General features: G+C 41.0%; 1 protein-coding gene across 1 annotated transcript in view; it reads left to right on the top strand.

The window, feature by feature from the left end:
* The window catches only part of LOC144770627 (cytochrome c oxidase subunit 6B1-like), a 147,338-nt gene extending 122,126 nt beyond the window's left edge, over positions 1-25,212 (top strand). Inside the window, exon 4 of the mRNA XM_078655314.1 lies at positions 24,972-25,212. Coding sequence (XP_078511440.1) covers positions 24,972-25,025 — 54 coding nt within the window. The 3' untranslated portion in view covers positions 25,026-25,212. The remainder of the gene's footprint in view (positions 1-24,971) is intronic.
* Positions 25,213-25,952: the final 740 nt, after the last annotated feature.

Raw genomic sequence — 25,952 nt, 5'->3', positions numbered from 1 at the left:
CGCGAACCGGAAGCGAACCAAAAATCTTTTTTTTAAAAAAAGAACAGTAAGTATAAGGGAAGGAAACAGACAGTTATGTTAAAAGAAAGACAGCTATAGGGGAGTAAACTAGAGATACTATTACCCGTAATCCACTGCTGATGATGTCACATATTACATCATTCATGACATGCTCAGTGACATCATCAGCAGAGGATTGCGGGTAACATTATCCCTAGTTTATTCCCTATAGCTGTCTTTCTTTTAACATAACTGTCTGTTTCCTTCCCTTATACTTACTGTTCTTTTTAAAAAACTTTTTTTAGATCAGTCAGAAACAGTGAAAGTAATGAAATATAAAAGACTACGTAGAATATGAGCACTGTATGCAACAACTTTGACACTTACAGAAGCCTCACCTTCTCCATGCCTCCTACACAGTTCTACATGTACATCATAAATGCAAACAGAACAGAATTAATTATACATGTTAAATGGTTTATTTTTGCTGTTCTCAGAATGTATCAAATTTCACTAAAACAGTGACTTGAAGGTATTCATCATATAACAGCGGGGAAAAAAAAACACAATCAAAATGATTGTGTTTAAAAAACCCATACAACATAACAAATCAGAATTCAGAACTCCTTAAAGTTAACTTACTTTCCATGACGGCCAAGGATGTCCTATGAACAGCTTACACTCTGTTGTGCTGTTATTACTTTCAACCCGCCACTTTCTGAAAGAAAACCTCCATCGTTTTCAAAAACATGTTACATACAATAAATGACTTCTCGCTCTCTACCACACGTTTCCACAAGGCCAAATCGTGTCTGAGCCATTTATAACTCTTAGAATTCTTTTAAGCCAATCCCGTCATGTTGTATTTCCGCAACTTTCACAATTAAAATGTTGAAGATCATTTTCACAATCCTGGACTACTAATATCTTCCCCTTCTTGCTCAATCATGTTCTACATTTCCTATCACACTGATACTGCTTACTATGAAGCAGTCTTACACTACCTTTATGACTAGTACAATTATTTAATTCTCTACATCACTTTTAATCACAAAGCAATGTAAAACAGTAGACAGCATTGCAGACTTACATTCCCTCTACTCCATGTTTTGATTGGCTGCTTCAATTAGCTTATAAAAAGAAACAGTTTTTCTGAACTCATTCAAAGTGCACGTATTTCTCCATGACGTCCAGTGTTATGGTAAGAAGTTATGTCTCTGTACTACACTTATCCTCAAGGCCAAATCGTGTAGGAGCCATTAGAACTTCTTGAAATTCCTCAGAGCACATCCCGAGATTCTTTCCCTAAAATTTTGGTTTTAAAAACACCAGGTAAGAGTTTTTAAGGTCATACGGCAATTTTTTTTGAAAATTAAAACAGAATCATTGCAGAATGACCAGCCATTTCTACACTTTAAATAAGCTGTATAATGTCCTGATGTTATTGAAGGACCATCATGATATATAATTGCTACAGTTACAAAAGTCCTTCCTGATATTGACAACTGTGAAGCCACAAAATTTTTAATTAAAGTTGTCAATTTTGTTCCATCAGGCCTACATCGTTGGAACATTAAAATGACATACTGGCCATATGTTCGTATAAATAATGTGGACATCATTTCAGATTTACATTGGCTACACTCCATGTTGTGATCAGCTGCTTTTACTAGCTTATTAAAAGAGACTGATTTACTGTCTGGCAAAGTTAAATATATAAATCTTTCTGAGTCTACACTAGTACTACTTGATACCCTACAGTTCTCGCAGTCATGCTGCCATTGATAAGAAAGCCCAAACAGGTGATCTACATCTACACCTTCATCATGCAATACATCAAGCATATACATTAAAAACTCCTGACAATCTTGCTGACTATTTTGAGAGAATTGTGTTTGGCCTGAACATCTGTCTAACAGATTTCGAATTTCAGACACACTTTCTATGTTTCTTCTATCAGTGCTACATTTCTCTAACACAGAATTTAACAAACTGCAAAATCTTTGATCCGAATTGACCACAATCTCTTCTTTTACATTTTCTAGAGAAAACAAAACATTAACCACTACATTAGCATAGCAGTTGACACCAGAACTGTTTTCAAATTGAAAACCAACAACATCTTCAACAGAATCCTTTTTGTTTCTGCTTATAATTTCAGGTTCATCGACTTTTCGTCTTTTTGCTACAACCTCCCCAGTATTGGTCACATTTCTTCGTTTCCGGCCTACCACACGTTTCTCAAACAAAGGATACTGAGGCAAATGTGGCGCATACTCTCTTCTTAACCTATTGTATTCCTTAACACAATCTAGATCCGCACAAATGTTTGTGACATCACACTCAATCAAGTACAATCCCGATAAAGTTCTAACTCGTGACAATGCCACATATGCCATACCCTCCTTGAACACAGAACTGCCAATATTCACCAATGCACAGTCTACACTTAACCCTTGCGATTTATGGATTGTCACCGCATATGCCAAGCAAACAGGAAACTGCTTACGACGAACATATAAGTCTTTTACAAGCAAAAATCTAGCAGAACAATGACCAATTAGCTGTACTTCCTCAATGCCATCAAATTTAATTTTTAAAAATTCAATTCCATCTCTATTTCTGTATTTCACAAAATCAACAACATTACCCATTGATCCATTTACCAGACCTCTTTCAACATGTAAATTCCTTCTTAAAATTATACGGCAGTTCAAGCACACATTCAGAGTCTTTTCAAAACCCGCAGTTTTAGATATACTCTTCTCTAATGAATCCAATTTTGTTTTCAGATTCTCAGACAAAATAATTGTTGATCCCATATGCTCTACTCTGTCAATAGCTTCCAGTTTCACAATCTCTTGCTTTTCTAAATGCAACATTTTGTTGTTGAATTTGGCACATTCTGCAAGAGTTGGCATCAAACATATTCCAGATTTTTTCTCAGTAACTTTCTGAAAAATATTCTCAGGCACAACATCTTCGTCTGGATATAAATTTGTCAGTAATCGTGCATGCAAAGCTTCTTTCCCATGCTCGGTCACTTTTCCAATTCTAACATCTTGTAGAATAGTCTTGTAAACTTCATCCTTTGCCTGACGCATATTTTCATGCAGTTCAGCATAATTGAAGTTTAACCATATATTGACGTTGCCAATGCTCCCTAAGCACTTCCTGGTATCTTCATGCGTGAGCATTTTGAACACAGGTTGCCCTTTCACTGGTGTCAGCTGCAGAAGATCTCCGAAAACAATGATGTGTTTGCCACCAAATAACACATCATACTCTGTTTTGAGAACTTCTTGCATTCTCAAATGCACAAAGGCAAGCATGACATTGGAAACCATGCTTACTTCGTCAATGATAAGAAGTTTCATTTTCCTCAAGACTCTTGAAACTTCAAAACAAGCATCTCCAGATAGCTTGTGATATTCTAATTTGTTGTCATGCTCCACTGGCAGCATCAGTAAACGATGTAAAGTAATCCCTTTAATGTTATGTGCTGCCAGTCCAGTTGGAGCGGTGACAACACAAGACAGCGATGACTCTGTCCTTTCCTGCAAATAACATGAAATTGCTTTAATAAGGAAACTTTTTCCAGTTCCCGCTTCTCCACTCACGTACAGTCGGACAGGCTTCAACGACGTACATGAGCACTCTTTCTTGTCATGACTTAATCCATGATCAATTTGCATGGTAAGTTCGTCATATATTTTCCTCTGCTCAACGTTGAGTTGTCTTTCCAACTCTTCTAAGTTAACCGCATCCTCCTGAGCATGTGCCATGGCTCTTTCCACTTCATTCATAGCAGTGGCAGCTTCATTTTCGATAAGAGGTCCTCCTAGTGGATCCTGACTCAATGAAGCAGAACTCTGACTGTCCTGAGAACTGTCTCTGGCAATCTCGGCTGCAATCGTTGCTTCCTGCTCGATTTCCACATTCAACATTTCTACATATTTGGGAAAAGCAGGACATTCTATGGTCTCCTTGGCAGCATTGAATGAGTCTTCGTAACAAAGGAAATCTCCAAGCAGTTCCTCTTCTGCACGCCAAGGCTTAAAAAGTTGCAAAAGTGCTAAATAGAAAAACTCCTTTTTTTCAGGAGATTCGCCACTCAATTTTCGATGGTTTATCAAGTGGCATTTTCTTTGCTTGACCAGACATCCCTCACTTCCTATTACAGCATACACTCCTTTCTCAGTATCTTCTTTCATGTTCCTCTTGAATATGTAATTTTGCAGAACCTCATACAGACAAACATTCTCGAGGTGACTGCTTCCATTTGGATAATATGTATCCAACATGTTGCTCTTCAAAATGTCGGTACTGTTTGGCTCCTTTTCCGCCAAATACTCAATTTCCCGCACAGGTTTGAGAACTCGATTACGCGTTGCAGCAAGACCAACACTCGCCCAAACGATACTCCTGGACTTGGCATAGAGACTTGCTGTAGACAACCGGTCAGAACATTCGTAAGCTCCAATTTCTCGATGCGACAACATCTTCAGACTGAAACTGTACAACTTCTTGCTGAGGCTCTTTTCATGGGAAATGTCCTCCCACATATCCTTCAATTCTGTCTTCTCTTTTTTGGTGATATAAGATGTCACATACCGAGCCACAGCCATACAGTTATCAGCCACAAACTGTATATCCATGTTAGCATTCCACATGGACAAAATCACCGGGTTGTAGTCGTTGATGTACTTAGACTCTTCGTTCCTCTTCAAATTGTATGTGTTTTTAGGTGATTTCTTCATCACATTATGTCGCAGCGAAGACATCAAACTGTTCACTCTTCCTTTAGAAATCACCGGTCGTGGAAAGCCGAAACGACATTTGGTGTAGAACTTGTCTTTGTTCCGGAATTTACGACGACAGTACTTTCCACATCGATGGCTTTGGAAACGTAGAACTTTTTCTCTTAGGCTTTTTTTCTCCTTTGCGTTTGGAACAGCACACGTAGAATACTGTTCTATGAAACTCATCACTGAGTCTTCTGCATCCGTTCCAAATGTAGGTGCATCCTTGATCCACAGCAACATATGTATATGAGGAGCACCTCTTGCTTGGTACTCCTTCCTCCAGAAAAAATCCAACACCTCTCCAAGAGGTGGATTCTTCTTATTCATGATGAAAGACATCATACCTTCAAATCTATGATTGAAGTACCTACATACATTGACTGGATCCAAAGAGCACAGTTCTCCGGGTGTCTTGAATTCGATGTTTTCTACGTTAGCATTTGCCTCTCGTAGAAATTCAAGTAAGTCTTCCCAGCCATACTCAGCACAGCTCAAAGTGAGGAACCATGTGGGAGTTCCTAAGTTCCTCAGCATACATTTTAAATCACCATGACGACGGTACCAGTACTCATTAGTACCACGCTGACACGCCATGAGATTAATCAGGTGAGAATCCAAAATACTGTCTTGGACATTGACTTTATCCATAAAGTCACTTGCCGAGATGTTTTGCATGTGTATACCACTTTTCAAGATGTGGTTCACTGCATATGACAGTCCAGACAGATCGCTTTCAAACAGGAGATGAAACAAATAAGGAATGCATTGTCGAAACCTAGGATCTCCTGCATACAATCGCAAAGTCCGGTATTCAGAAGCAGGAATTTGATGAGGTCGCTCATCATATCTTCCTCCCTGACCTGTTGGAAAAAGCTGTGGGAAACACCGAGCTTCCAAACTTTCCTCCCAAACACTAATGGGACTCCCTTTCGCTTGTTTCATTTGAAACAACTCAATAGCATTCCCCATGACTTCCTTGGAATGCAAAGGATGAACACTATAATGTTCATATATTTCTTCACTAGTACAGCGTTCTACTTTCTCAATTTGACCAGCACACAAATCTCTATCCTCTTCCTCACTTACTTCCTCTTCTGCAACATATACATTTTTATAGTATTTATTATATTTTTTCAAATACAATGTTGCCCTTTTGACTTTCCTAACATCTACTAAATCTTGCCATATTTTCTTATTCTTTGTCGGAACCCCATTAACTAAGATAACAAGAGGTTCCTCTTCCACTTTTTCTACTCCAATTGTGTTAATGTTTTTCTTCAAATCTAGAGGCAAATAAACAACTCTTCCCTTTAATCCTCTCTGTAAATCTGATGGAGGCAATTTCCCTGTCTTTGGCTCCATTCTTACAATAGCCTGAAAGGGATGGATACTTTGAATCAAAATAGATTCATAAGTATTTAAATCCTTCAATTCAGAAGGAATCTCAACCAATTCCAGATTATTATGAACTGCTCTAGCAGGCATCTGGTTTTGATTTAATTTGTTACAACAATAAGTACACACACGTTGATCCAATCCCAAATCAAAACAATTTTCTACCATCAAGTATGTTGTAAAATCCTTCCATTCACTATTATTTTCCCTTTCACTTTTTCCATATAAATCCACTAACTTAGTCTGATTCTTATAATAAGTGCGTCGACAACACACACAAGTGAAATTTGGCCTCTCACTTGATTTCACCTCAAACGTCGCAATTTCCCTCTGGAAATTATCTGTACTGGAAACCTGTACACTATCTTCCACATTACTCTCTTCTTCTTGGTCAATTTCAACATTCTCCTCTTTACTTCCAAAGTAGCAAAACTCAATTTCTTCACATATATTCTTCACATCTATTTCAGAACCATGCAAAAGAGCAGCGCATAATTGTTTAAGCATAATTGCTGGACTCTTAGCATAATACAACATTCTAACTAATTTCCTCACTTTATTATGATGCACTGCTAGCATCCTGAAATGATGAAAAACACTCTGGCATACTCTCCTGGAAAGACAAGCCAGTGAATGACCATGCAAACCTATCACTTCTCTCACTCTGCAAGGATCTAATTCTTGCAACAACTTCATTTTCTGCTTCAAACTTTTCTTATTAAATGACCGTATAAAATCACAAAGCAAATTGATGGAATCCTGTCGTACACTGCAAATACTACTACACTTCCAGGTGTACACAGGACCCTTAGGACGTCTCCCTAAAACCTCATTACCTAACAACTCTTCTATCTCTGTTGTCACAAGTTTTTCTTTTTCAACTGGACAACCATCTTTCACTTCATAAGCTCGACCACTGGTGTCAACTGCATGCACCAAATCATTATCCTGGAAATAACTCTCCTCATTAAAAAATGCCTCAGAGCTTGAACTATGCATCCATTCTCCAGAAAAAACTTCACAAAAATTACTACGATTAACTATTCTCTTCCATCTACTATTTCTTTTGAAATCATAAATTGCCTTGTTTAGCTTCCTAATTCTATTGATTGTCAAAATAAATAACTTACGTTTAATTTCAAATGCCTGATCAATAACTTTCTCAACTATTTTTTTTCTCTTATAAAAAACCACTTTCTGTTGACCTTTCTTAATATTTTTTAACAAATTGCCAATTATCCTGTTACGGAACATTCGTTTACGAATGTCCCTAAACTGTTGTTTCCTTCTACTTTCATGCATAGAGTTATCTCTTACTCTAGCAGTAACATTTTTCATTGGCCTTTCCTTACCGTTTGAATTGCTTCTCCTTTTCTGGACTGAAACATTTTCTGTAGTAATATTTTTTTTACTACAGATATTTCTTATGAATGTTTTTGTACTCTTACCCGGTGCTTTCTTGGTGACTTGACAAATCTTTTTGTTAGAGGACTGCTGCTTTTTTTTATTCACCTGCTGTCTTTGACGTTTTGCAGCCTTTCTCACTCTTTCTTTGCTTGGCATCCTAAAATCTTGAAATAATCTGCAGTTGAATCTGTGGTAAAATATAATTAAAAATGTTATTAACCACTATTACCCAACAGTAAATTAATAACAGTCATCAAAAACTTAACACATTACTTAACATTTTTACATAGAACATTTTTTTGTACATGGCAAATTTAGAATACAGAAATAGCAGAAAAGAAATGGAATTTATATTCATTTTACCTGTGCTGTTTTATATATGAATCTGATCTAATTTTATGACCATATTTTAATATTTTATTGAAGACACTACACATAACCTGTTTTTGAAGGTGTCTTTATTTTTAAATTAAACGGTTTAAATATTTACTTTTTATTTATTATAAATTTATAAAATAAATGTTTATAGTTCCATAGGCTCAAGCACGTCAGCTTCCCATCCTATGTCATACAATTCTGACAAATCTGCATCCTCATCACGTTCTTCTTCATCCTCAGGATTGAAATCATCCAAGGGATCAACATCCACTGATGTTTCAATTACGAGTTCAATGATGAGGTCGAAATCAACTGATTGCTGATTGTCGCTCATGTTGATGTTGTCTTTATCTTTAAAGAAAGATAACAACAATGAGATGTTGCACAGTAAGAGACAAATCTCAGAGATTATAATAGTAAAATTGTTTAACAAGAGTAACATTTTGCATCTATTATTTAACCATGTCCAACGATGCTGAGGAGAGGAGGTGAAGCCTATCTCCAATTTTTCACTGAACAGGACTCATCTCTTCTTAACCTTGGATAAACCTCACCGACTCTGTGTCACCTGCACATAATTAAATGTAAAGGGGCAGATTTATATTAACTAGCACATCCCCAGGGATGCACCAGTTAACGTGCACCGCTGCTCTGCCACCCACGGTGTGCCGCATTTACAATCAGATAGGACAAAGCTGCATCAAAACCCTGCGCCTGCTTGAAGCAGGCATAGATCTTGACGCAGGTAGGCTGAAAGCTAAAGCAACAACTAAGTGTCGTGTGCAGAAGTTGCAAAAAAGGAAAAATGGCGTTTAAACCAGTAATGAGCCCATGCTAACTTAACACAGTGTAAAGATATCCAGGATCTACATCAGTTTGGGGTTCACGAACCTGGCAGGTACAAGGCACTGAGGCTTTGCACCGTGCATGTCTCATCCCAATTCATATGTTGTTTGTGAATGAAACAATTTCCCAGACCAAATGCTTTGGATTGGCTACTTCTAAAAAATTAAACACCCCTACTATCCCGGAGTTAGAGGAATATGATGGTTGGAGTAATTTTACTCGGTTGTCCATTAAAGATTTACAGGCCCTACTCCGTAATTCTTCCTTTAACATTTCCAGTATAAATCCAAAAGGTTGGCTGCTTTGGCAACGTGCCTTATCCACGGTTTAATAACGCTGCCTTTTGCTTTATATAAGTTTTCAAATTGTATGAAATATATACCAATAGGTCGTTATGAACCTTTAGGTAGTGGTTTTCTTCATGAGGTCTGGTCGCTTCCATACACATACAGATTTTCAAAGATGATCAAGAAGTTTATCTGAATGGAGAGGAATGCACTGAGACACCAGATCATTCACTAATGTGTAGGCACATACAGTTACACGGTTCATGCAACAAACACCGACCAAATATGGCTTGCGTGTTGCAAGGCACGCCAGTTCCTGCTATCATCCCCACGTTCAAGTTGTTGGAAAATGGTAGTTATTTGATGCTCAATAATGAAGATTGTTCTGGGTTAATTAAAAGTTCCTTTTATCGTAACAGTAAGTGAACGGGTTATTTGCTGCAGAAATGTTCTATTTCCTCCCACACATGAACATAGGGAGTTTTCAATCTGGCCACAAATACCAACCTTGGGAGCACATTTCAACGGCATGGCAAGAATAAGAGCTCTTTTGTCTCAGAGAGAGGTGGCCTTGAGTTCGGCCCGTGAAACTTTCGTGCTTCACATAGCGAACACCCGTACAGAGGTGCAGACCCTTTTAAATACTGATTCGCCTTTGCATTTCAGCGACATGGTTCGGACTATCTTTAACGCATCCTCCACAAAGGGCCTGGCGCACTTTTTTAAAGTTGTTACCAGTGGTCTCGTGACTTCATTTGAGAAAATCTTTGGAGTCATCCCTGCTTTCTTTCATTCTATTTTTTCCACTGTGCTTGGTGGATTCCCATTTTTACTTGCATTACCAACGGACGCTCTTGTGCTTTTTTACATTTTTAAATATGGATGTCCCTCCTGTGCAAGCTCCCGCCCTGCAGCTGCTGACGCTGTTCCGCAATCGCATGCTTGAATATTATGGCACAATGCCGTTGGCGATATTAAGCACGGCATATGGATTATCTTTTCGATTCTCCTACTTCACCTGTGTCCAGCCTGTATTTCACTGCCTGACCTGTGATTTCGATTGGGCCATTGATTTGTGTCTCTGCGGACCGGTTTCTCCTGACGTCGACTTTAATCAGCTGATGACTCCTATCATTACTCACGAGTTGGTTTGTCCTGGCGAAAGGATTATGGCTGTGGCATTGATGCATGGACTAATTGGTCCCTGGAATTTACTGGCGGCAACACAGTCTTTCTTGGAACAGAGCTTTCTTGAAAACCCACCGAGCTGTCCTCTGATTGTGATAGAGGATCCGGTGCTGGGAGAGCACGTATGTTCTTTTCCGCTTTTAAATTGGATGGCTGAACTCTTTTCGGATGAAGACGGTGACTTCCTATTAGAGGCTGTTGCAGCTTATTTTGCATACACAGTTATGTCATAGACCTTTTTCATGTTTGATATGCTGAGTACTAGCATTTCATTGACAATTCATTGACTTATTTGTCAAGTTTTTATTATTTAGCTTGCCTATTGGCTTAAGCCTCGATAAAGTAGTTGGCTGTTTTATTTTTCTTTAGCATTAAATTGTCCTAGTTTTTAATGTTTTACCTTGCGGACCGTCCACATATAAAGTTGCAATCTGCTCTCATGAGATGGCACTTCTATTATCTTATTCAGTTCGTTTCCGGATCATGGGGAGGTGTCATCTAGATCCTGGATATCTTTACACCGTGTTAAGTTAGCATGGGCTCATTACCGGTTTAAACGCCATTTTTCCTTTTTTGCAACTTCTGCACACGACACTTAGTTGTTGCTTTAGCTTTCAACCTAATAGTTCATCGTGATTTACATGAGAATAATATGTTATTGCTCTACTATCTGCTTTACTTGTTCAACTATATCTGTACAGCGAGTGCTGAAGTTTCAAGAACAACACGATACAGAATTGTTATAAGGTCTGATCTCCACGACTTCATACTCCTAACATAAGTGCAGCTTCTGCCAATTCTGGGCATGAGGCGGGTTTTATATTGCTTTGCCGAACACACATACACAACACTTGATGCGGTTCACATGAAGAGAGAGCTGGTGTATGCTGATGTGATTCCTTCAAATCTAAGACACTAAAGTATGGGCACGCCCTAAACCAACACAAAGAGACCTTCTTAGCAAATAATATAATATGTGTATTAGGGAGGGTGAGATATAAGCAGCCGTGGGCCGTGGAGGGAGTTACGGTGGGGCAGGGAGGCGGGGAGGGGGAGGGGCAGGGTGGAGCCCTCTCCACCCTGCCCCTCCCCCTCCCCGCCTCCCTGCCCCACCGTAACTCCCTCCACGGCCCGCGGCTGCTTATAAGTGTTGCTAACTCTTATTCATTTACAGCATGTTAACATACTGTCACCATTCGCTTTTTATGTACTAGTAACTATGCTGGTAATTTTGCTACTGATAATATGTGTACTTGTATTATCTAAGATACTACGCCTGAGAAGACGGCATTAGTAAATAAACATTTCAAATACACATGTGTTCTTCTTAACTCCATGTTCTGGTTTCTAAGAAATATATAACGACCGACTGTTCATGAGTTCCACGTATCCTGAGGTACTATAAGTTCATATTCTGGATTGTCTAAACATTGAGAGTTTGTTATATCCAATGTGACATTGTACCTAGCTTGCTAAGGGGTTTTTGATTACTAAGGTGAGTTTTGGGGCACCCTAATTCGCCGAGGTTCCAATCCTCTGTCCACAGTTCTGTGTGAGAACAGAAACCCTGCGACAGGGGCACCCCTGAGCCTTGCTGGAGCTTCATCACACTTGCGATACAACTCCAGCAATGCGCCACCTTTACGGCACAGATACGTCACGCATCTGTGCTGTTTTTGCCCCATGATGCGCCGCATTGTAAATGCAGCACACCATAGGTGACGGAACAGCGGCACAGAATGACTAACACATCCCTGGTGATGCGCCAGTCATCATAAATCTATCCCTATGCTTCTTATCTTGTTAGAGATGAACCGCCATATGTATCATCAAAGTTTTTTGCATTTCCTAAATAGCGAACTTTAAGGAATAAATAGCGATTCTTTAACATTCCTAGTTTGCGATGAGCTATTTGCTAATTACAAATTACCCATTCATTTCCATGCAGCAGGAGGCCCATAGGAATGAAGGCGCAATTTGCGATTAGCAATTACCTCATCGCAAATTACGAATGTACAACAATAACTTGCGTTACTACATGCAAGATATCTACAGAGGAGATGGAGTTCACTTCTCAGATGAGGGCAACAGAATTCTCACTCTGAATTTAGGACTGTGCATTGGTACCTACTTATAAGTACCTAAATGTACCATAAACCCAAAAGCTCTTCTCAGAGCTACCCTACATCTGATCACTCACAATTATTATTTTACTCTAACTTTTTTCACTAATTTTCAAGAAAGTACGCTCCCCAGAACGCTTCCCGGTTCGCGAACCGGGCGCACTCCACGCAAAAAAACTAAAAAAACGATATTTTTTTTTTTTGCCCTGCGAGACCCTTTTAAAGCCTCCACATCAAACCTAGGGGGTCAGGGAGGATCTACTATGCCCCCTTATGGTCATTTGCCCCTTCGCTTTGGCCTCCTCTTGTCTCTCGATCCTACCGAGAGACAAGATGGCGGCCGCTACGGACTGTTTGGAATGTTTACAGACGCCGAAGAACCAATCAGCTTCGCAAAGCTCCGTAACGCGAAAAGTACGCGAAGCGGAGCGCTGTTACAGATATATATCTTTTTTTGAACATTAATTTCTCAAAATCCACTGGAGCACATATATTGAGACCTAGCAAAGGCACATCGGGCTACCAGTCCCTACAATTTTGCCAATTTCGTGCAAATCCATTCAGCCGTTCCATTATTATTATTATTTTTTTTTTGCCCCGCGGGGCCCTTTTAAAACCTCCACATCAAACCTAGAGGGTCAGGGAGGATCTACTATGCCCCCTTATGGTCATTTGCCCCTTCGGTTTGGCCTCCGCTTGTCTCTCGATCCTACCGAGAGACAAGATGGCGGTCGCTACGGACTGTTTGGAATGTTGACAGACGCTGGAGAACCAATCAGCTTCGCTTCACAAAGCTCCGTTGCGCGAAAAGTACGCGAACCGGAGCGCTGCCCGGTCCGCTGTTACAGATATATATCTTTTTTTAAACGTTAATTTCTCAAAATCCACTGGAGCACATATATTGAGACCTACAAAAGGCACATCGGGCTACCAGTCCCTACAATTTTGCCAAGTTTCGTGCAAATCCATTCAGCCGTTCGGGCTAAAAGTGAGGCCAACCGCCCTATGGAAAACTCAATGTTAAAAACATGTTTTGGGACCCCCCTTTTTTCTCGAACCCCCCCCCAATTTTCAGGGGCTGCTCAGAAACAAAATGTGCCATTTTCCTGAAAATTTCAGCCAATTCCGTCCACAAACGCCAAAGTTATTAAACATAGAATTTTCAAAAATCCCATAGAGAAAAAATCCTAACTATATATACCTACTGGCGACCGCCAGTAGGTAATATATATATATATATATATACATATATATATAATTACATTTATGTTGTTTACAGGTGGTTTGCTAATATTTTAAAACACCACTTTTTAAATATATTTTGGTGTGTGTGTGTGTGTATGTATATATATTCACTGAAAAAACCATAGGTTTCACACCAGTTATAGTTAGGTGGAAATTTTACTCGCATAAAACCATTGAAATTCCTACGTTATAGTTAGTTGGACTCACTATAACTTGCGCGTGCAATGCACTGCTGATGACGTCACATATTACATCACTCATGACATGGTCAGTGACATCACTCATGACATCACTGATGACATCTCAAATGACATCACTGATGACAACATCATTGTGACAAAGTCCTCCTATCAGCATAAAATAACCTTTGACACACACATTCAAAAATAGAAACTAACATTTTCTTAAAAAAGGAGAAACCAATACCAATTGCTACAACTTATTAGGTAATTCCAACATCTACATACACATCCACTCATTCACCAACAGTTCTATATAGTCACTCATGCATGTACTTACTCATCATATGTACTCATACACCTATACATCCTGTTACACACTAATACTCATCCATATAGTTACTCACACACAAATTCACACATGCAAATAAACTATCAAAAAAACATTTACTTGATTATACTGCTATATACACACCACTACACATACTTCTACAGAAACGGAAACATATTTACTCTCTTAAACAATCAATTATAAAAACACATACTCACTAACCCACCCATACACACAATCATCCACCCATACAGTCTTGCACATATGCTGTCTTCAAAATACATACAAATAGTGAGTCACTCATTCATACATCTGTGCTCTAAGTAATATCCCCCACCGAACCATACAGACACTGATACTGATACTCAAAAAAAACCTAATAACCCATATACACACTCATGTAGCTACTCACCAACCCATGCAGCCACTTATACACAAAGTGAGACACAGATACAGATATTTAAATATTTAAACATTACTCGCTAATATATGTATTCACTAAGATACATTTAATAAGTCAGTTAACCAATCAATTTTACACAAAAAAACATCCATTTAGACATTTATTTACCCATTTATTCTTCCATCAACCTTTAGATATACATATATAAAAAATATTTATTTTTCAGAAAGATACACATTCACTGGATGATGTCATCAGTGATGTCATTTGAGATGTCATCAGTGATGTCATGAGTGATGTCACTGACCATGTCATGAGTGATGTAATATGTGACGTCATCAGCAGTGCATTGCACGCGCAAGTTATAGTGAGTCCAACTAACTATAACGTGGGAATTTCAATGGTTTTGTGCGAGTAAAATTTCCACCTAACTATGGGCCTCATTATGATGGAGGATTTTCCGCCTCCTCCGGGCCGGCGGAAGCCACCTCCGGCCCGGAGGAGGCGGAAAATCCTCTGCGGAGTCACCAAAGACCCACCGCCGCATTACGATGGCTGGTGGGTCTTGGTTTCTGTCCGCAGCTTTTCCGCCGCGGTCGGATTACAACCGCGGCGGAAAAGCTCTCATTTGGCTGGCAGTGTCTATCAGACACCGTCAGCCAAATTAGGAAGCATTTGTAAATATGCTTTTCCGCGGCGGTTTTTCCGCCGTGGAAAAGCATGTGTACTTTTGATTTTGGGGGCCCGTTGCGGGCCCCCAGGGTGTAGGCAGGTGGGGGGTGCACATGGGGGGTACCTATGGTACCCCCCAGTATTTACATGCACAAAGCGGCAGGCACCGCGCGGTGCCTGCCGCTTTGTGCATGTAAATGTTAAACATGCACTTTTAACATTGCGGCGGGTGCTGCTTGAAGCTGCACCCGCCGCAATGTTAAATATCCAGGATGTGACCGCCAGGGTGGCGGTCACATCCTAATTTGCACGGAGTGACCGCCGCTGCCCCTGCGGACGGTCCCTCCACCTCTGGGGTGGCGGACGGACGCAAGTCCGTCCGCCATCCTAATCGGCCCCTATAACTGGTGTGAAACCTATGGTTTTTTCAGTGAATTTAATAGGTTTTTTAAATGCTAATTCCTAACTATAACTGGTGTGAAACCTATGGTTTTTTCAGTGAATATATATATATATATATATATATATATATATATATATATATATATATATATTTATATATATATATATAAAATTTCTATGGCAAAATGAAACCCCTCATTTTGTTCCTTTTCAAATTAAATGTATTAAGTGTTACCACTTTATTCCAATCAAGATGACTTCAGATGTGCCATACTTTTGTCATAAGTAAGACTGTTAGCGTTCTAGTTGTTCTTTAGAACACTCTGGGACATTCTGTCATTGGGCTATAGTTGGGCTACATCTGGCTGATATTTGGGCTACATTTGGGCTCTTTTGTCTCTGGTGGCCATCTTGGGAGACTGCATATCAGAATTTTTTTTATGAAATATAAGAGGATTTGAGAAGTCACTCAAACTGTGCCCTCATTTTTCTTTCTTCAGCACTAATCATAATTTCTATGGCAAAATGAACCCCATCATTTTGTTCCTTTGCAAATTAAATGTTTTAAGTGTTAACACTTTATACCAATCAAGATGACTTCAGGTGTGCCATACTTTTGTCATAAGTAAGACTGTTAGCGCTCTAGTTGTTCTTTAGAACACTCTGGGACATTCTGTCATTGGGCTACATCTGGCTGATATTTGGGCTACATTTGTTTTTTTTGTCTCTGGTGGCCATCTTTGGGCTACATTGGGCTACATTTGGGCTCTAACATATATATAGCCCAATGTAGCCCAATATATATTTTTTCAAAGTTAATTTTCGTAAAAACCACTGGAGCATATATCTTGAGACATAGCAAAGGCACATCGGGGTACCAGTCCCTACAATTTTGCCAAGTTGGGTGGAAATCCATTCAGCCGTTCGGGCTAAAAGTGAGTCCAACCACCCTATGGAAATTAACATGGGGAAAACACGTTTTGGGACCCCCCTTTTATCTCGGCCCCCGCTTGACGGATCCCCCCGAAACTTTCAGGGAAGGGGCGGAGCGCAGCGAGGCAAAGTTAAGGAAAATTACAGGCAGATCCCTCATTGGGCGCCAAAGTTATTCCCAATAGAATGTTGCGGATTTCCTATGGAAAACGATCCTAACTATAACTACCTACTGGCCAGTAGGTAATATATGTATATATATATATATGTTAAAAAAAAATACATTTATGTTGTTTACAGGTTTGCTAATATTTTAACCCCCCCTTTTTAATTACCCTTTAAAATTATAAACTACTTATCACATACTCACAAATAGAAACATACATGCATTGTAAAGACTTGCTTGGTAGAGACTTGCCTGGTACAAGTAATTGCATTGTAAAAAATGCGTTGTAATTACTTTGTAAAAATGTCATGGTAAAAGACTGTTCCCTGTTTATGGAGGACCCTTGGTTCCATTTTGGGAAGCCTAGGACTGCCAGATGAAGATATTAGGAGAAGAATCCCCAGACAGATTTGTGCATTGCTGAATTCCTGGGCGCTAGGGGGGACAAAAACGGAAGGAGAAGAAATAGACTATCTTTACACTTCAAAAGACTGCTCTGATTCAGTGATAGATAACAAGCAAGGGTACCTGGACACATTTCAGGGAGAGAGATAGGGCAGATAAGGGAATCAAGAAGTGTATGGCTGGGGAACTGGGATTAACCTTTTCATACACATATCACTGTGGCTGACATCCAGGTTGAACTCTGGTCACTCCCATGAATTGTGTTGTGGAACATTCAGATGTGGGGACTTGCCTGCTGTGACAGACATCTTTCATGAAGAAAGAAAAAAGATAGAAGTGTCCACTTCAAATAAAGCAGAACCACAACATAAGACCTCAAAGACTCAAACCCTAAATCACGTTTGGTGTCTGGAAAAGGACTATAAGAAGGGGAGGTTGAGTCCCCAACATATGTAATCTTCCCAAAAGCCAGACAGGATGTGTGAGGCGGGGAAGCTTTGCAAGACTTTGACCGGGATTGGTAGCCAAGGCCTACTATCCTTCCTGCTAGGTGAGGGGACATCACCCAGGGAAATCAAGAATACCTGCCATGGAGCCTGGAGCACCAGCACCGGCCTCCATGCCAAGACCTGGGTGCCCTTTGAAGAGTGGAGAGCGTGGGAGGGAGCAAGGTCCTGTGGGAAGCCCTACAGTGAGGACACCCGGTGCGAGGTGTGAGGATTCGCCACTGATTGGGCCGTCGCCCGTGTGCACCCCCCATATGCCATAAGAGAGCCGCTGTATACTGAGCCAATTATTGAGTGCTGTGTGGAGGGCCCTAAGCCCACATGGCTTTGTTGCGGTGACCCCCATATGCCAGAGGGGGTAAACTTTGAAGACGTTGTGTGACCTGCATGCCAGGACTAGTGAACTCCTTAGCAGCTGCGTCGTATACCAGAAGGACCTGCTGTGGTGTGGGCGATTGCGCCTGAGGAGTGTACGTTGCACCTGGAAGGTACCGTGGCAACCCCATGTGCCAGGCGGGGTCGATGGGTCGACAGTTGACCAGTGGGTCTAGCCGCATCATGAGATCTGCCCTGATTGACCCTAGAGGACCAGGAGGATGCTGAGGAGGACGACTCACCCTCATGGGACTCCGGATGGGAACCAGAGGATTGAATTCTCCCGGCTGGGGAGAATTTGACTAACCATGTCTCTGCGAGCGGAAAGCTGCTCTGTTCACTAAGGAGAGCAGGCCACGCCACTACGGAGAGTGAGCCTGCACCCGCATGACGCTGCCATATGTCCTGCAAGCAGCCCAACTTCTCAGAACAGGGTCTGATCTCGTGAGTGCTCATGCTCGGGTCACCCGCTGTAACACCAAACGTTTCTGTGCTGCAGGAGCGGGTAAGACTTGAACTGGGTCTGTGGGCCTAGGGGGATTCGCTGCTGAAGGTGCTGTAGCACCATAGACACGTCTGATTAAAATCATGAACTGTCAAAGGGAACTCTTGAGTTCATCCTAGTAGTGCGCCTTTCCTGGATGCGGCTACCATTGAATGAGAAATAACCCCGAATACGTTACATGAAGGAGGATGCGATAGGGATTTTCCTGACAACTACTAGAGCCCCGACCTCTAGCGGGATTGTGTTGTTGCTTCCGAATGTCATATTTCTTTGCATGTGCAGAGCTAGAAATAAAATACTACTTTTTCATATAAAAGCAAGTATTTGACTGGAAATTAATTTATTGTTCGTACTGTTATCGCTTTGAGTTTTGAGTTGTATTTACTGACCTGTAACTACAGTCCCAGAGGGAGCCTTGATTGCTCGACTGCAGCTACCCCTGAGAGTCAAGTGCAGAAGGGGTACTTGGTCCAGTTGAGCAGGATCCATAATAGGTCAGGCCGTGGTACATCAGGATTAAAAGGCCTCCACCATTTGCTTGGGCCGAGTAACCCCGGCATGCCCCGTGGCCCTCTGAAACCCACCAGTGACACCTTCCAAGGACATCACAACCTTCCATGAGGTCTAGATGAGTGGACAGGCTAAGCTAAACTTTCTCTTAAAAGCACCGGAGCTGGTAGTTTTGAAAGGTTTAGAAACTTTACAGCCTAGAGCAGCTTCAAAGCCTTTACGACATTGGTGCCAGTTGTCCTAGATATTACAGAGCGAAAGTTCGTTATAATGGCTATTCTTAAGGCTGCGACTCCATGCATGTTGAAACAATATAAGGCACCTCAACAGGAGCTAGAGTTTCTTAAGTCTGAACCCATTCTGACTCAGTGATAGTGACTTCAGTGAGACGACAAGCCGCAGCACCAGAATCTTCTGAACCTCTCAGGGAGAAAGTAAGTGATATGATGCTACTGGCAGAAAGAAATGTGGGACGGCGGCAACCACTTAAAGAATGCCAGCATGGCTGCTCCACTGGAGAGATACCGAAAGAAAATCTGTGATGCTTCAGAGGTTTCCTTGATGACCCACCCAAGGATCAACAAGAGGACTAGATGCTACATGAAAGCTTGCCAGAACCTCATCAAATCATTAGTGCTGCGGTTGATTTGACAGAATTAGCTGCCACCGGATATTGCAAAGGCTGTCTATCCACATGTCCTCTTGCTCCACCTCACCCTTTTAAAACCAGAGACACAGTTAAAGATATTGAACCTTTCATTTTCAGGATCTTTCCTGTTCAGTCACCATACAAAGGAAGAGTACTTGAAAATAAAAAATGCGGTAGAGACCCTGAAGGCCTTGAGAAGGGGAAAGAATTCTTCAAACAACAACATCAGTCGATTGGGGATATTTCCTATGTAGGGTTCAATTCCTCCATAGGAAGAATCAACCCCAACAACATCAGTACGCTCAAGGCAAGAGATACTCCTATCAACGAAGATCATCAAAGTCCAAGTCACCACCAACAAAACCTTCAAATCCCAGAGGGAGACATTCCTCTAGCAATAGGCAGTGACAGTTTAATTAAACTCCTCCATTTGCCACTCCAGTATGAGGAGTGGTATCTTTCTATCTGGCACATTGGACCTAAGTAACTAGACATAATGGGTGCAAATATTACATCTCTTGGATACTTTCTACTTTTCAAGACTATTCTACCACCAGTACCACCAACCATGAAGAGACACATGTTTATCCTGAGGAGCATACAGCATTCCTGCCAAAGAAAGGTGCAATCAAGTCAGTTACAGCTAATCAGAAACTCCAAAGAGTATAATCTGGATATGTCCTGTTTTGGAAAAAAGGTACAAAAGAGGATTACTGACCTACTGCTCATGAATAATTTTCAAGAAAACGAAGTTCTGAATTCTCGTTTCATCGTTATCTATCCACATCTGAGACATAATTAATGGATGTGTGCAGCAGATCTGCAAAAAACATATTTTCACAGCCCTATACCGAGACATCACAGAAAATTCTTAAGGTTCATCACAAGGATTAACCATTGTCAGTACACATAGGTACCATTTTGCCTAAAATCAGGTCCCTCCATGATCTCAAAACACATGGTAGTGGAAGCAGCGCATTTTCGAAGAAAGGGAATTTCTACATATTTTTACCTAGACTTTAAGCTCTGGATGCTGGGATGGGGGAGGGGCGGTGCTGCAGATCCCCCAGAATAACCATGCTGGCATTAAAAAGGGTGAGGAGCAGTAAAGATGCATTTACATTTTATTTGTATCTTGTCACATGTGCTGTGCATTCAGACAGAGTTCAAATGTCTGGCTAAGTCTTCTTATAAATTGCTGCTTATTTTTTTAATATGGAAATTGATGTTTTATTTTCTTTCTCTGATTACTAAGTGTGAAGATGTGACATTCTTGCTGTTGTACAGGACGTGGAAAGGAAAGGCTATAGGATGTCATTTATTTTCTGACACACTTCATAATTTAAATACCTGTAAATAATCCGTGCAAATATTTCAAAATATAACAGCAGTTAGAAAAGCACAACTGAAGCAAATTTTTTCATGTAATTCTGAAGTGTAATGGAAACAAAGATTTTAGTAGGATCAGAACAAATCAAGTTACTTGACTTGGTAATGCACAAATGATAAATAATCACTAAAACTTGATTCCAACACATTGTTGTTTGCACGCTACATAGTTTTATCAGTAAAACTACATGTCCGTGCAAATTTAGTGGCCATTTCAGTAGACGGTGGGCTGTTTGTAAATGACTGCGCACTAACACACTATGCTTTAGTAATATATTTGTGAAAGCCTGCTCCAAAATGCATCATCAACTATGTTCCACACCCAGTGCTTTAAATGGGCCGGTACTGTCCGGTACTGAGTACCGGCACCTTTTTAATTTAGGAGGGAGAGTACCTGCACTTCTCAAGAGTGACGTAATATTTTCAATGGAGAGTGTCGGCACTTCTCAGAAACAAGCAGGTACTTTGACACAGGGTACCTGCACTTCTATTTTTCCATTTCCTGTACTGTCCACACGCTTACCGTTCTGCTGAATGGGGGTGGTTTATTTGCTACACTTGTTAGTGTGAGTCTTGGATTTTTCAGAATTTCTATGACTTCAGTGATACAACATTGATGGCAGGACCTCCGCTCTGAACATTGTTCCAGCACCACTGACCTAGGCAAAATGTTGCTAAAAGCTAATTGTCAGGCAACCTCAGAACTGCTAAACATACTGGGAAACCAGATCAACCTTCAGAAATCAATAGCGTCACCAGTTCAAAGAATATCCTATTTATGCGCAACATTAGACACCATACAAAAAGAGCGTATCCTTCGGAGGAGATACTATCATCTGTTTGGGACACATGCCATCTGCTGTGGGACACGACCAACATCTTCCCTTCTACGCTCTTTTGCATTCCATATGCACATTGCCCCAAGAGCATGATACCCCCAGTAGCACTACTGCACGTGGCGTGCTTTAAGCTCACACTCTTGAGCACCTCCACCTTTACCCTTCTTTCTTTAACATTTCCTGCCTTTTTCACAAGTTCATTCATTGGGTGTCTCTTTGTGGTGTGCAAAATGGAGTCCCACTGATCGCTGAGCTCAACCAATCACACTTCAAGCACTGTCCCAGTTATGGTAAAGGTCTTCATGTTATTACACTACCTCATTTAGGTCATTTAGACTCCATCTGTCATCATTTTTTTCTCCAAACAAGCACTTTTATATGTGAACAATAATCGATCCTTTTTAATTAAAATAATGAACTTTATTTCTATTTCCCTTGCCTTAATATTATAATAGTATTAGAGGGGATATATACAAGTAGGATTCAAAGCCCACAAAGTGTGGAACAAAGACACTTGGGACCATATGTACAAGGAAGTGGACGAGCGTGTCCTTAGCCTCCTTAACTTAACGCCGTGCTCCGCCACTTCCGAAACGCAAGGCTGCACCATATTTACAAGAATGTGGTGCAGCCTTGCATTTGCCCCTGCGATGGCCCTAAGTTTGACAACTTCACGCCAACGTAGGCACCCTTGCACCATAGTGCAAGGGTGTCTTGTCTGCGTGTAAGGGAGGATTGTTTATGTGTCCGAAGGTGTCCCTTCCTGCACATAAGCAAACCTAAAATGCCATTTTGTAACTTTCATGTGTGCTGCTTCATGCAGCACACATGAAAGTCACAAAATGGCATTTTAAAAAAAAGGTTTGTTTATGTACACATTCCTGTACATAAACAAACCATGGCATTTTGCTTTTTCCATGTGTGCCGCACAAGACAACACACATGGAAAAAGCAAAAACGAGGAGAAATAATGCATTTCTCCTCGTTTCGCCAACTTAAGGCCACGATTTTCCTGCTCTTAATTTTGGCGCTGCCTCCCATGTGGCTCACCCTTGTACATAGGGGCAGCTTCAAATACAATGGGTGGTGCGGTGGAATGCCCACCTCAACACCCTTTGCACGCCCCTTTCAGGCTAGCCATAGCGTGATAGGGGGCCTTATGTACAAGGCAGCTGTAAGCCATTTTAAGTGGCTTAAAGCTGCCTTGTACATAAGACGCAGCCCCTATCGCCACCACAACGCCCGTAAGAGTGACGTTGTGGTGGCGATAGGGGCTTGTACATATGCCCCTTGGAATCTTCAGAGGCTCCACCCACTGAGCAAAGTAATAAACAGAAGAAGATACTGGCGTCCCCTTGCCTGGTATGGTTATGTCAGGCTCAACATTGCTCTTTGGAGAAAGCAGAGGCTTCAAGAGGTCCTCTTTGAGAATAAACAGGGCCACTACTCCTGAGATGAGTGACTCTGGCTGTCAGAGAATCGTGCATAGCTCAAGTCAAGGCGCTTTATGAAGTGGTCTGTTCTGCACTTTCAATATTGGGTATTGTCCTTTCAAGCCCCATAGATGTGGAGGGGCCTGTCTGCAGAGGGCGCTCAGGAGAACTAGTTCAGCAAACTTCGAGCTATCAGAATTTTCAGGAAAAGTTTGAGTTTTGTCGTTTCTATAAATTGGCCCTCGTCTGGAAATTTTAAGTCAACTTGTAAATGCCTTGAGTTCCTGGCTGGAGCTGTTCACAGAAACAGGATCATTTTTTGGGTGTTTCTGAAACAAATTTTGGAAGATGCAAACAGTGAAACTAGATGAAAGAAATTATGTATTTCGAGCGGGAAACGGCCATTACAACGAAGCCTTTACAACGAAATCGTTAACCACGCATGCAGTACAACGCATGCGTGGTTAACACGAAAGCCTTTACCACGCATACCTTTACTACGAGGTTTGTAGTAAAGTTATATGTGGTAAAGGTAAAAAGTAAAAAAAGGGGGGCTTGGGGGGGTCTCCCTCCAAAAAGGAAACTCACCTGAAGTCACGTCGGGTATCAGCGTCGTTTAAGAGAAAACGGAAAATAAACTTCCGCTTTCTCTTAACGACGTATGACGTCATCACGCTAGTAATTGTGGTAAATGTTATGCGTGGTAAACGAATTCCGTTGTAACGCATGCGTGGTAAAGGCATGCGTTGCAACGGAATTCGTTGTAACGTCATATATTCGTTGGAATATTTATTGTTAAAACTGATTTAGGTTATAGTATCTGCAGTGGCTGTTGATAATGTAAATGTAATGGGACTCAATTCATCTACTTCAGAAGGATTAAATGCTGAGTCATCACTGCCTCGATTTGAACTTACTTGCAGCTAACATAAAGATACCTGCAGTACAAGACACACACCCACTTCTGCACAGCGGACAGTTGTATAACTGAGCTGTGTGCTTGGATTGAAAACTGCAGGTTGCCCAAACCTCTCAAGAAGTCCCATGTTAGACGTGTGTAGCTCATACCGTACTGTTTTGGGTGTTGCTGGTGAATTTGATGTACCTCTGCAGTCGTGGTCGATACCTTTACGATGGCTGTTTGTATGGACCACTTCTCATAATACTCTTGAATTTGTACAATTAGTATTCTAACTTTAGTCCTATAACATATTAGGACAACACACGATTTGTGGAACCTAGGACAGAGCGGGAGATAATGAGGCATATTCAGTCGGAGTGGCAGGAGGGTGACCTAAAGAAGAGATCAGCTCTTCCAGTGTGTACACCCCTGGCATGCCCTTCATCAATGAAAGGTCACACAACACAAACAAATAAAGAACTCTCCTTAAATCAGCCAAGCTGTGTGGTGTTGGGTGGGAGCTGGAGTAGTGTCTCGTGTTCTCTTGGACAGATTGTTGTGTTACGAATCGTGCTGTCGTATGCTCTATGTTCAGTTTACTTTGAGGCGTGTGTGTTCTTGTATCATTGGAATGTCTTCATGTCTGTGCTCTGGTCACCTCTGGACACTGAACATTCATCTTTCTGTCGGTTTTTCCAGGTTAATAAGTGGGACGAGGAGATTGCGGCTGGAACCTTTCCTGGAAAGATTTGAATGGAGAGTACTCAAGTCCTGAAAATGAACTTGTAGCCCACACTGTGGCCGTAAATGGAGTTAATATATAATCTGTGTTGTTTGTTTCTTCGTCATTCCTGGGTCCTCATTCCAGGTGGTGTTTACGGAAGTGTTTGAAAATTCGGGGCATCATCTGATTACCTCAATAAACTCTCAGGGACCGTAAGTTATTTGTGTGCGCCTCTTCATTTCCTCTTTCTTTATATATCCCGTTATAAAGAAACGATTTCCTTTGGACAGTATTATATCATGTAGGTACCATATGTTCTGTATATCCCATTCACTCCAAATTTCTCTCGTTCAACTACGCACTGTAGATACACGGGAAGTAAGACCATATATCCCGACAGATAATCTGGCCAATTTGAATTGGAAAAAAATACAAATAGATTTATTGGTTAAAAACTCATTATGTACACAGTTTGAATGGAATATACAGAATATATGGTGCCTACATGATATAATACTGTCCAAAGGAAATGCTTTCTGTATAGTACCCTATTCCTTTGGTTTGAAGGGGTTCCTCTTATTTTTCTGCCATCGTTTTATATCCCTCCATAGGCTCAGTTTCTGTGGATGTTGAGAAGAGTGGAACATAAAACATGCACCACCTTACAAGGGACCCCGCACATTGGTGGTGGTGGATTTGTTGTGGTATAGTAAGTATCCTTGTCTCGTGAAGTACTTGCCCAATTGGCCTGTTCTTGGTCTTGTTTTTATGTGCCCCAACCACACAGCCTTTATTCAATCAATCAATCAATCAATCAGTGCTTGTAAAGCGCACTATTCACCACTGGAGTATCCAGCCACTGTGTGGGGGCAGGGGGGGCTATTTGAACATCCAGGTCTTGAGGCCTCTCCTGAATTCAGCCAGGAGGAGGAGGTTCTGCGATGGATGGGGAGGTC

Source organism: Lissotriton helveticus, chromosome 7, assembly GCF_964261635.1.
Source record: "Lissotriton helveticus chromosome 7, aLisHel1.1, whole genome shotgun sequence".
NCBI classification, from domain to species: domain Eukaryota; kingdom Metazoa; phylum Chordata; class Amphibia; order Caudata; family Salamandridae; genus Lissotriton; species Lissotriton helveticus.
This window is presented reverse-complemented; position numbering and strand designations above follow the sequence as displayed.